Consider the following 10,522-nt stretch of genomic DNA (forward strand, 5'->3'; position numbering starts at 1 on the left):
TACAAATGTATAGAGAGAGCTTATAAGTTGCTCACACTTTTTATAATTTTGCCGACTTCTCTGTCAATGCAGAGCATGATGAAATAAAAACGGACGTCTATGAGATGGACAATTTGGAAATGATCAAACATTTTTCAGTATTAGCCAAAATACAGTATTAGCACATTTTTATCAAGAGGGATGAATAAATGAATGAATGAATTGTACGAGATATTGCAATCAAAGTGCTTTCATTGCTTGCTTCCGTTCCTCCTCTTCGGCTTTAATCCAGGCAGCCTAAAAATTACCAAGCAAAGCAGATTGGACAAAGTCAATAACTTTTTGCAACTGTCAATATAGAAGAAAAAAGCATGAAAGGAATTTAGAGTTACACCGCTCAATAATAGCAAGTTGGTTTTGGGAAAAGCTTTTGAAGTTCCAACAGCTAAATTAGAAATGCTAGATAGGACTAACCTTTTCACGTTCAAGCTTAGAGACACGAGGTTTAATGGAGTTTCCTAGGCTCAGTCCTCCCCAAGCTTCTTGCAACTCTCTCTCCCTTGCTTCACGACGAGACACTGAAAGACTAACCGAGTTCTCTGACTGTTGAGCAGCAACAATCTTTTCTCCATCTAGTCTGGATTTATTTTTTACTGACACTTGGTTCAGACCACCTTCACTTGTTTCCAAATGGACGTTTCCTAAGCTCAATCCTCCCCACGTTTCTTGCAACTCTCTCTCCCTTGCTTCACGACGAGTCATTGAACGACTAACTGAGGTGGTCTCTGGCTGCTGTGCAGCAACCATCTTTTCTTGCTCGAGTCTGGATTTATGCTTAACCAACACCTGATCCAGACCGCCTTCATTTGTTTCTAAATGGATGTTTCTGTGGCTTCTCTTAACTTGGCCCCACTCTTCCTCCAGATTGCTCCTCATTTTCTCCTTCTCTAATATAGAGACGTGCTTTACTAAAACTTTATCCAAGCTCTCATAATCTGGAACATTCGTTGCCTCATGATTCATTCTTTGTTTGTAGTTTTCACGGCTTCCCAATGACAAAACATGCAGCTTCTCTCTTTCAAATCTGTGCACTGGTCTTACCCGTATTTTCTCCAACCCATCTTTGGTTTCCCCTGATTTGGACCCTATGTTCGAATTTATGTTTTCTTTCCTATACAATGCTTCATCAGAATAGAAAGTTGAATCCAGTTCACCTGAAGTATCTGGATAAACTTCTTTCTTCAAACTGTTATTCTCATTGATTCTTCTGTTTTTTGCTTCTTGGACTTCCTTTTCAAGTCTTGAGACATGTTTCACTAAGACCATATCTAAGCTTGGTACTTCTATGTGATCCTTTGGCCTGTTTGGCATGCCGCTTGAAACTGCTGGCATCTCCTTTCCGGACTTAATTTTTGCCTCCTTGATGTCTTTCTCTAATTTTGAATAATTCTTCACTAGAATACTTCCCAAATCAGGTACATTCTCTGATAGAGTTTCATCAACAGATTTACGAGAGCTATCCCTGACTGGTTCTGTCTTTGTCTTTAGGGTCTGTTTGGCTTCCCAAACCTCTCTTTCAAGTTTTGTCACGTGCTTAACTAAAAACTTATCTAGGCTTGGTACTTCTGGCTCAACTTGCTTCTTTCTCGTCACATCCAAGGCTAACTTTCCCAATCCCAACGATGACATTCTTCTCGCAGGATAATTAGTCGCTGAAGAAGATGAATACTCAGTTGAAGAGTCTAGATTGTGCAGTTTGGCATTCTGCACTTCAGCCAAGGAAGCATTCAAACCATAAGTTGCAACTATAGTGGCGAGAGAAGAAAGCTCATCTTCTTGAAAACATTTTAACCTCTCAATCATCATATCCACAAGTTTTGTTCTGTTCTCAAGAGACTGTCTCCTCTTCCCCCTGCTTTTCCCAAGAAAAGGTATCTTGGAATCTAACTCTTGGGAGTTGAAGTCACTCTTTTGCGAGGCTGAATCAAACTCTGTCCCGGACTCAGATTCATACTCTGAACAGAGCTCAGTCTGGTCCTGATTACTTTCACCCGTATCTGGGTTTTCTGGGTTTTCACTAATTTTTCTTAGCAGTTCTTTGAATTCACCTTTACTAAATGAAGTGCACTTTGCAAGCTTGATAAATGCAGTTTTGACTGCGGCAGCCACTTCTCTGTCCACCTCAAAGGCAGTTTCAAAAGATGCAGTAACACCATGGGTATATGATCCTTCTCCATGAACTGAGGATGTCTCTGTTTGGCAAAGCTTCCTAGGGCAGTTTGGCAAGTCAAACATAATAACACCCATAGCCTGGGCTGTCCCAAAAGCTTCTTCCGCACTTTTTTCTGCCTTTAAGAGTTCAGCCTCCGCATCATCACTAGGAATCCTGAAAACAAAAATACCAAAAACAGACATTAAATCCAATATACAAATTAGAAATCGACAATGCTCACCATGACTGTTTCCAGAAAACTTTACCTGGAACCACATAAAATACAATATACAAATTAGAATTCAACAACGCTAAGTACAGCTTGCAGAAAAATTTTACCTGGCAGAATGTAAAATACGACACCAAGAGGCTTCCACTAATGCAGCTCTTCGGGTCTCCATTGCCTTATGCGCCGCTTCTCTAGCTGCCATTTTCTCTCTCAGAACTCTTGAATAATGTGGGTTAGAACTGCCTAGAGTCTGATCAAGCGTCAAATTTATACCATCTACTTCCTGAAAAGGTCAAATGTGTGTTAGCATTGGAATTCAGAAATAATAAACGAAATACTAATAGTAACAAATATATGTGTTTATGGCAAAACCTGAAGCATCTTAATTTTCCTATTCATGTAGGTATCCCCTTTTTTGCGTGGGAACCAGTTAACAGGCGAGGTTTTACGACGAGGAGGCTTTCTAATTTGTGATTTGCACTTGTTAAGAGCACTTGATGATTGACCAGACTCCCTGCTCGATTTATTCTGCACCATTCAGTAAAAGAAAACGGAGTTGTTATAGACTCTGCCAAACAATTTATTTACAGTACAAATAGATAAAAAAAACAAATAAATAAATAGAGCTGCAAAACATGAAAATTATTTATTGAACTCTTCCAGAAAATAAGGTCATAATCAGCCTGAATTATCAAATTATTTGATGATAGCTGTGCGTATACATACATGCATACATAATATATATATATTCAATTCAAGAAGCTGTCTAAAGTTGTTTTAACTCAAAAATCAAATCAAGTGTCGATCAAAATCAAGTTACCTGAAATTTAAACGTGAGTTAGGATAATGCAAGACGTATCCAACTAGGCCCTTAAATGATCCTGGTTGATGCAATTGTCGTTTGTTACATGAATTTGCTAGATATTTTCAGACCCTAGGGTTTGTTCCTTCAGATCATCTTAACTATACCAATTTCAAACATGATACTGGATAAAAGAAACTCCTCATTAAGATCAGTTCTAAAACAACACTCATCTCTTGAATTACTGGAGTCTAAATCGTTAGTTTCCACCTGGATATTAGGTAATTCTACGACCAACAAGGCCCTCCCTGTTACTAGGGTTTCGCAAAGAACTAGCATTGGATCAGTGGCTCAACCAGGTTAATGATTTGAATCAGTAAACACCAATCAGAAACAAAGTATGTAGAAAATTATAAAGACAAAAGACAACCAATTTGCATAGCGAAATGGAAGACGAAAAACATAAAGATGGAAAATTACCTTTCCGATCTTGGAATTGACGGTGGCGGTAGGAGAATTAAGAGGAGGAGCAGAGGCATTGGGGGAGTGATTCTCTGACCCAGAGTTGCATCCGACGTCCATTACATCCGAACTCTTCAACACCACTTTTTGTCTTTACTTTCACTCTCGGATTCACAGAACTCTCTCAGATTCACGGAACTTCTCAGCTTCAGATTCGACTAAACAAAGAATAAGATGAAGTAAGTTTAGTTTTCGCGTAATGAAACCCTCCTTTTACTTCAGAAAGTGGCACATGGAAAACTAGCCGTTGCCTTCATTTATAACGGCCATTTAAATTATTAATTATTTGCCTTTTCTATTCTTACAATTATTCCAACGTATTTGTATTTAAATTAACTTGAATATTATATTCCTAGATCATTCTGTGCAATATCTTTAAGGAAACACATAAGCTAAAAATGTTCTCCTTTTTCTATTACTTTATTTTACTTTAATAAGTCGAAATTTAATATTTATATTAATTTTATGTGTTTTAAAATTTGAAATTTAAAAAAGCACATCACATATCAACATAGGATGGATTTCCCTATTGTAGTTTCACTTTATCATACCTTATCTCATTCTTTTTTTTTTCACACCACACAAGTTTATACTATGATTTTTTATATAAAATGACAAAATCACATTATATATTACTTTAAATAGGCCAATCTAATTATGCATTATTTTTTATTTCATAAACTTTCTTTTAAGGACTTGGCTGACGTGGAAAATCGAATTGATAGTTGTAGAAACTTTAAAGAGGAAAAAAATATTGCATTTATTTTATTCCTGCTTAGAAACGAAAGCAAAATTATTGCACATATAAATCCATGGCCACTTACTGCAATAGATAATTAGTTATTATATACATATTTTATAACTTATCATACTTAATATCTATTTTTCCTTGATTAATTATCTATTCAAAATAAGTTTTCTAATTGTTTTAATTAATATTAAAAAATCGTGATAAAAAATAAGATTCGTTGTTAAGATAGTAAGTTTTAATCACTTAAATATTTCAATAGATAATTTTATTAGTAATAAAGCAATGGTAGCTCGAATCCATTTACATTTATTTGTTTGTTCACATTTGGCTTATATTTTTGGATACACATTTCATCTATACGAAACCCCTCCAAAACACAAACCATAATAACATGAATCAGTTCTCCTGTATTAACATGGTTCCAATGCAGATGAGCAAATAAAAAGATCGTTCTATTCTATACAAGGGAACTCGTAAAGCTTTTCTCTCGAAGGGTTAAAAATAGAGGGTGGAGAATGCAGAAACTTTTAACACTGATATCCCATTCACCACAAATACAACATGAATACTACAACAGTTAGAACGATATTCAGAAAAGGGTCATGTAGTAGTAAGCTATGATATAAAAGTTCACTGTATAAACGTATAATTGATTATACAAATCGTTCTAATGGACACCTGGTTATCACGAAAAGTAATTGTTCCGGTCACAAGCCACACCTCACATGTAAAACTGAATATCTTCTTTCTCACCATACTAGCACGGGATTTCGTGACATCCTCTTATTCCAACTTGAGAACAGTTGATTCATCACTTTTGTGCCACCATAAACAAAGACAAGGCAGAAAGCAAGATTTTTTTACTCGTTCATATAGTCATTGTGAGGTGTCCACCACGATGAAGGCAAAAGAAGTGGAGACAGACTTTGGAGCTCATGGCCAACCTAGACTATAATGGGCAACTTCAATGTACAATACAGGATGGTGAAATGTTGTCAAGATGTGAGGTGAACAAAAACTTCAGTTGTAAATGTAGTTAAAGCAACTATGTACAGACTGTTGTATCAAGACAACGAAGTGCCCATTTTCTTTCATTCGTCTTTTCAGTCACCACATAGAAACTTGATGGCCTCTAAGGAAACTATCATCTCAGTGAAGAGAAAAAAAATCTAAGTATTTCTTGAACTGTTGCCATGAAACTGGGGATCAGGTTCATCCTGCAATCAAGGTTATGTGATAAAGACAGTGAAAACAAAGCATAAATTATTTTATTCCAAGTATAAGGAGATAGTACTGTATGTATATGGTCTATTTCGTCCGCAAACCTGAAGGCTATATCCAAAAGTAGTTGATGGACGAAATTCCAATTGCCCTCCCTACACGATCCAACAAAAATTAGCCAACTTTCATCATGAAGTTAATCAAATAATCTGACTTCCCAACATTGCATTACAAAAAAGTACTCTACCAGCCCATGAATTCCTTGCTGTGTTCCAAAAAACCCATCATGGCTTGGAGCCATGGAATTCAAAGGACCCTACGAAGATACGAATATCAATTTATAATTCTGTTGAAATACAATTATATATGACAAACTCGTATCTGCAAATTATAATCATCATTAGGACAATTTACCAGGCCTTGCATGCCCTGTTGATTAACATAGTAACCATCATGAGGCGGCTCCATTAAGTTCAATTGTACCTGCTACAAAAACCAAAATTATTATTCATGGCATTAACTCTTAAAGTACAGGATATATATGTAATCATTTATTCACAGACAAGTATAATATACCAGTCCTTGCACATTCTGCTGGGTACCATAATATCCATTAAGGGTCATTGCATCCGAGCTGAGATTATCCTAAAAGAACGAAAGCACGAGTTACAACAAGCATTACAATTTTCAACGTATCAAATGCACTCTGGATTTGTAAAAACTAAAATAGATTAGGATCGTAGGTAACACAAACCATTTGCTGCAGGCTATCTTGAGCATTAACAAGTATAACATCCTGCTCTAATTGTGCCTATAAAAGAGATTTTCAAATCAATTTCCTGATCTTCACAAAAGCCAAAATAACTTATATGCAGATCAACCACAAAAATCAGAACGGACCTTTCTTTTCCTAGCTGCGTTCCTCTTTTTATTTGGTTTCAAAGCGAGAGGACCCTGATTTTCTTCTGCTTCACGAAGGCCATAGGCATTATTGCTAGTTTCTGCACCATTGTTATTAGAATTATTCACCAGTACACAGTTCTTCAAGGCGTCAACAAGTGCACGGAAAACAACATTGTAATTCTCTTCAGATAATGATCCTTCTTCACTTAAATCGATGGCTCGTTTACACAAGTCATTATAACGCTGCACCCTAGTTTGTATCCTTCTTGTCCTATCAGCCATTGATTCCTTAATTTTGGCATCTTTCGTCCACCTCTTCAAGATATAATGAGATGGAACACTTGAACAACCACAACGTTGGAGAACACTCAAAGCATGCCTACAGAGGAAACCTTTATATTCAAACAATCGACAAAAGCAAGAGACCTCTGAGCTCATTTCATTCCAAGTTACCAAAAACTCTTCATTCTTCTCATAATCTTGAACTATGAACTTTGCAAGAGTTCCATCTCCAACCTCTATCCTAGATTGACAACCAGCTACACCCAGAACTTCAACTTGAAATTTCTTAAATATTGCATGTGTATAAATTGTTGACATTTGCTTTTCCCAAGGTGAAGGAGATTTAAGTGCTGGCTGCTTGTGCAATGATTCAAAATCCGCAATGGCTTCTTCATCATACCTATTCTGCAGAATTATCCCATACTGTTTTACAAACTCCTTGAGAGTAATTTTCTTATGAATATATTTGTCAAAGAAAGAGCTCGTACTTTCAGAGCGTTGAGGTGTAGACATTCCAGCTAAAAAGGTATCCCCCATGTAAGTCGGCACCCACTTTTTCCGGTCCTCATACAATGACTGAAACCAAACATCATCTTGGAGTTCATATATGCTGACCATTTTCCACCATCTCATGTCAAACTGATCCTCTGTCGATTTAAAAATGCACTTGTTAAATTTTTGTAAGAAGTTGTTGTGTTGTTTGATCACAAAAGAGAGATTTTCTGGTATCCTCTCTAGTATGTGGCAAAGAGAAAAACAATGACGAACATTCGGCAAGACTTCTTCAATTGCTGCCTTCAAGGCTTTGTCTTGATCAGTGATTATAACCTTGGGAGCTTGCCCACCCATAGCTCTAAGCCATGTCTTCATTAACCAAACAAATGTTGGTTTACTCTCATCAGCAACCAATGCACATCCAAGCAAAATAGGCTGGGAGTGATGGTTCACTCCAACAAAAGGTGCAAACGGCAACTTGTCATTGCTTTTTATGTAAGTGGTATCAAATGAAACTACATCATTAAAGCTGTGATAATCATTGATACTTTTTGCATCAATCCAAAATAGATTTCTTAACCGCTGTTCTTCATTTAAATCTATAGAATAGAAGAAGTTGGGACTCTCCTTTTGCACATGCTTAAAATACTCAAGCATAATTTGGGCATCTCCCTCTTCCAAAGCCAAATACTGGCCTCTGTCAAACTGATAGTTTATATCACTCACAAAAGACCCGATGTTTTGACAGCCTCCAGATTGCCTTGACATTTCAACATACATCTTTCTGGTGCGTTCACTAACAGCATTCAAGATATCAATATTATTCTTTTCAGCTAATTTCACATTTCTATGAATCCGAAAATGATATGCCAAAGCTGGTAAAAGTTCATGATTATGTTCCTTTATAAATTCGTGAATGATCCATTTTCCATCTGGCTTTCTCTTCACGTGCATGCAAGCTTTGCAATCTGTTTTCTTTACACTTGGTCTTCGACTGCTGCCACTGTCAGACTCAGGCGTAACTCCATACCTAGAGCATGCAAATTTGGCATCAATAAATTCTTTTGTTTTCTTCGAGCGTCTGCTGTTTTTTATTGAAGTAGTGAATCCCATAGATTTGGCATATTCCTGATAAAATAAATATGCTGCTTCATGGGATTCAAATTCAATGCCATTGTGCGGCTCAAAATCCTTGTCTCCTTCAAACAATGAAATGTCCCTCTTGGGAGAAGAAGCCGGTACACCACCCCTGTGCTGCACTTCATTTAGTGCATCACCCATATTTTCACTCACATGCACTGCTTCCTGAATACCTGCTACACTATAAATTGCAATTTGGATGCTACCTGTCTTTGAAAAATACAAATAAAAAAGTTTCTAATCAGTACAACAGAAAAGTGTAATAATCCAAACATTGAATTTACAGCGATTCTTGACCGGTTAGGGGACGCACACCTTGCAATTTAACAATGTCAAAGTGAAATTGTGGGAACTTAAGCTAACTCAGAAAAAGTTAGCCAGCCCCAAATTCAAGGACTGATGTTATAAAACAAAAATTGACTTTAGACACTTAAGAAAATACAAAGGTTCTAGATGTTTCCAGGTCTGGGCACCCGACCAAGAAGTGTGCAAAATCAGAGAACGAGAAATTGTTTTTTGGTTTCCAACAAGCATTTTGTACCCCCCTTCAGAAACATTACTATTTTAGATATCGTGAAATACTCAGTGTGAACACCCCCTTCCAGTAGAAATTGAAACATTATTAATCACGAAGAGGGCCGTTATATTAAATCCCAACCCCAATGACACCAGAGAACAAGAGTTGAAACAAATCAACTACGCAAGAAAGTCACAACTAAACGAACAATCCAAACTACAGAAACAGTAACACTAGATTCAAAGAAAGCACGCTGCCGCAGGAAAATAGATAAAACAAGATAAGCAAGCTACTGCTGTAGCTAAACTTAAAAAATTGTTTATCAGTGAGCACACAATGATCATTCGACAAAAAGCAAACGACGCATTGAGTGAGTAGAGTTTGATAGTGACAACTGAGTGAGCAAACGCAGTTTCCAGCTCTTCATTAAGAAATCACATTTTACCCAAACTTTAGGTTTGGGTTCCAGCTAAAATGGCTCTACTTTTCTTAGACTACAGGTATATATTTTTTCAGTGAATTTAGAACTTTTACGTGAGAAATGTGCATGAAGTGAATGGAATTAGAAAACCCAGATGGTGTTTGAGCAAGTAGGTTCAGTACGTGAGCATTGACAGAGCATAAAAAATATTCCTTTGGTAGAAAAAATCACAAAAAATTGAAAAGGGGAGCGGGTAAGCAGAAGGGAAGAGGGAGAAGGGAAAACCTTAAAGAGCGGGAGATCACGAGGCGCGAGTGGGTAAAGCGCGAGTGGGAAAGCTAGGGTTTTGAAATTTGGGGGAAACAGTTGAATTGTGGATGGGATCGGAGGGCAACTCAACTCGCTTGGTTCACTCGCTCGTCTTTCACTCTGCACTCACGGCGCGTCTTATTGCCACTTTCTCTTTTTCTTATTTCTTTTTTCTATTGTTTTGTCTTCCTTGCCCACACGCGTCCCTCACTCTATCTTTCTCTTCCATACGACGACGTAGCGCGTGAGACACGCTCGATCTCTTCATATTTCTGTGTACAGACTTCTTCTCCCCACTCTGCACGACGTTGCGTTTAGTTCACTCACTCTTTCTTTGTCCTCTCTTCATTCTCTCTTTTCCTTACTTCTATTAATTAAAAAACTTAAATATTAAATTAATTTCTATTTTTATTAAATTTATTTAAATAAGTTTTAATATTTATTTTAATTTAATTTTAAATTTTTTCAATTTGGTTTAGTTTAGTTTTTTTATTAAGATTGTTTAAATAATTCACATACACTTAATGTTATTTCTATCCATGTGTAGGTTTTTATTTTTTTTAATTTTAAAAAATGTTTATATGTCAAACCATGTCATGTGTTAGAATGAGTCACATATATCAAGATCAATATTTTATATTCAATTTAGTGATTATATTCATTATTTTTGTTCAATTTATTTTCAATTTTTTAAAATTGTGTAATTTTATCTTTTTTAAATTAAAATCAAATTTAATTA

The 10,522-nt window shown here is 36.4% G+C and overlaps 2 protein-coding genes across 5 annotated transcripts; both read right to left on the reverse strand.

Moving 5' to 3' along the window:
• Positions 1–120: 120 nt before the first annotated feature.
• LOC106769922 lies at positions 121–3,960 on the reverse strand. The gene is made up of 5 exons (XM_014655726.2): positions 3,703–3,960; positions 2,793–2,948; positions 2,531–2,703; positions 454–2,365; positions 121–276 (listed from the first exon to the last, which is right to left on the reverse strand). The coding sequence occupies exons 1-5, from the start codon at positions 3,802–3,804 to the stop codon at positions 220–222; spliced, it is 2,400 nt and encodes a 799-aa protein (XP_014511212.1). The 5' UTR covers positions 3,805–3,960; the 3' UTR covers positions 121–219.
• Positions 3,961–5,017: 1,057 nt separating this feature from the next.
• On the reverse strand, positions 5,018–10,104 carry LOC106772845 (protein FAR-RED IMPAIRED RESPONSE 1). Of its 4 annotated transcripts, none has more exons than XM_022785701.1 (8): positions 9,760–10,104; positions 6,617–8,746; positions 6,471–6,527; positions 6,293–6,361; positions 6,131–6,202; positions 5,964–6,032; positions 5,790–5,871; positions 5,018–5,712 (listed from the first exon to the last, which is right to left on the reverse strand). In XM_022785701.1, the coding sequence occupies exons 2-8, from the start codon at positions 8,675–8,677 to the stop codon at positions 5,708–5,710; spliced, it is 2,415 nt and encodes an 804-aa protein (XP_022641422.1). In that variant the 5' UTR covers positions 8,678–8,746; positions 9,760–10,104; the 3' UTR covers positions 5,018–5,707. The 4 variants fall into 4 exon arrangements, with proteins under 4 accessions (XP_022641422.1, XP_022641421.1, XP_014514945.1 ...); XM_022785700.1 differs by having other exon boundaries at positions 5,821–5,871; positions 6,617–8,742; positions 9,760–10,103; XM_014659459.2 differs by having other exon boundaries at positions 5,821–5,871; positions 6,131–6,199; positions 9,760–10,103.
• Between the last annotated feature and the right edge of the window lie 418 nt (positions 10,105–10,522).

The sequence above is a fragment of the Vigna radiata genome, chromosome 8 (genome assembly GCF_000741045.1).
Source record: "Vigna radiata var. radiata cultivar VC1973A chromosome 8, Vradiata_ver6, whole genome shotgun sequence".
Classification (NCBI taxonomy): Eukaryota; Viridiplantae; Streptophyta; class Magnoliopsida; order Fabales; family Fabaceae; genus Vigna; species Vigna radiata.

Bases quoted from the DNA above. Each gene is read 5' to 3' on its own strand.
- LOC106769922 (XM_014655726.2), bottom strand. From the start codon at position 3,804: ATGGACGTCGGATGCAACTCTGGGTCAGAGAATCACTCCCCCAATGCC. The intron at 2,949-3,702 runs GTAATTTTCCAT...TGAATGGTGCAG, and splicing joins TCAATTCCAAGATCGGAAAG to AATAAATCGAGCAGGGAGTC. The intron at 277-453 runs GTTAGTCCTATC...GGTAATTTTTAG, and splicing joins CTAAGCTTGAACGTGAAAAG to GCTGCCTGGATTAAAGCCGA.
- LOC106772845 (XM_022785700.1), bottom strand. From the start codon at position 8,677: ATGGGTGATGCACTAAATGAAGTGCAGCACAGGGGTGGTGTACCGGCT. The intron at 6,362-6,470 runs GTTTGTGTTACC...TCGTTCTTTTAG, and splicing joins AAGATAGCCTGCAGCAAATG to GATAATCTCAGCTCGGATGC. The intron at 5,872-5,963 runs GTAGAGTACTTT...TGGATCGTGTAG, and splicing joins AGCAAGGAATTCATGGGCTG to GGAGGGCAATTGGAATTTCG.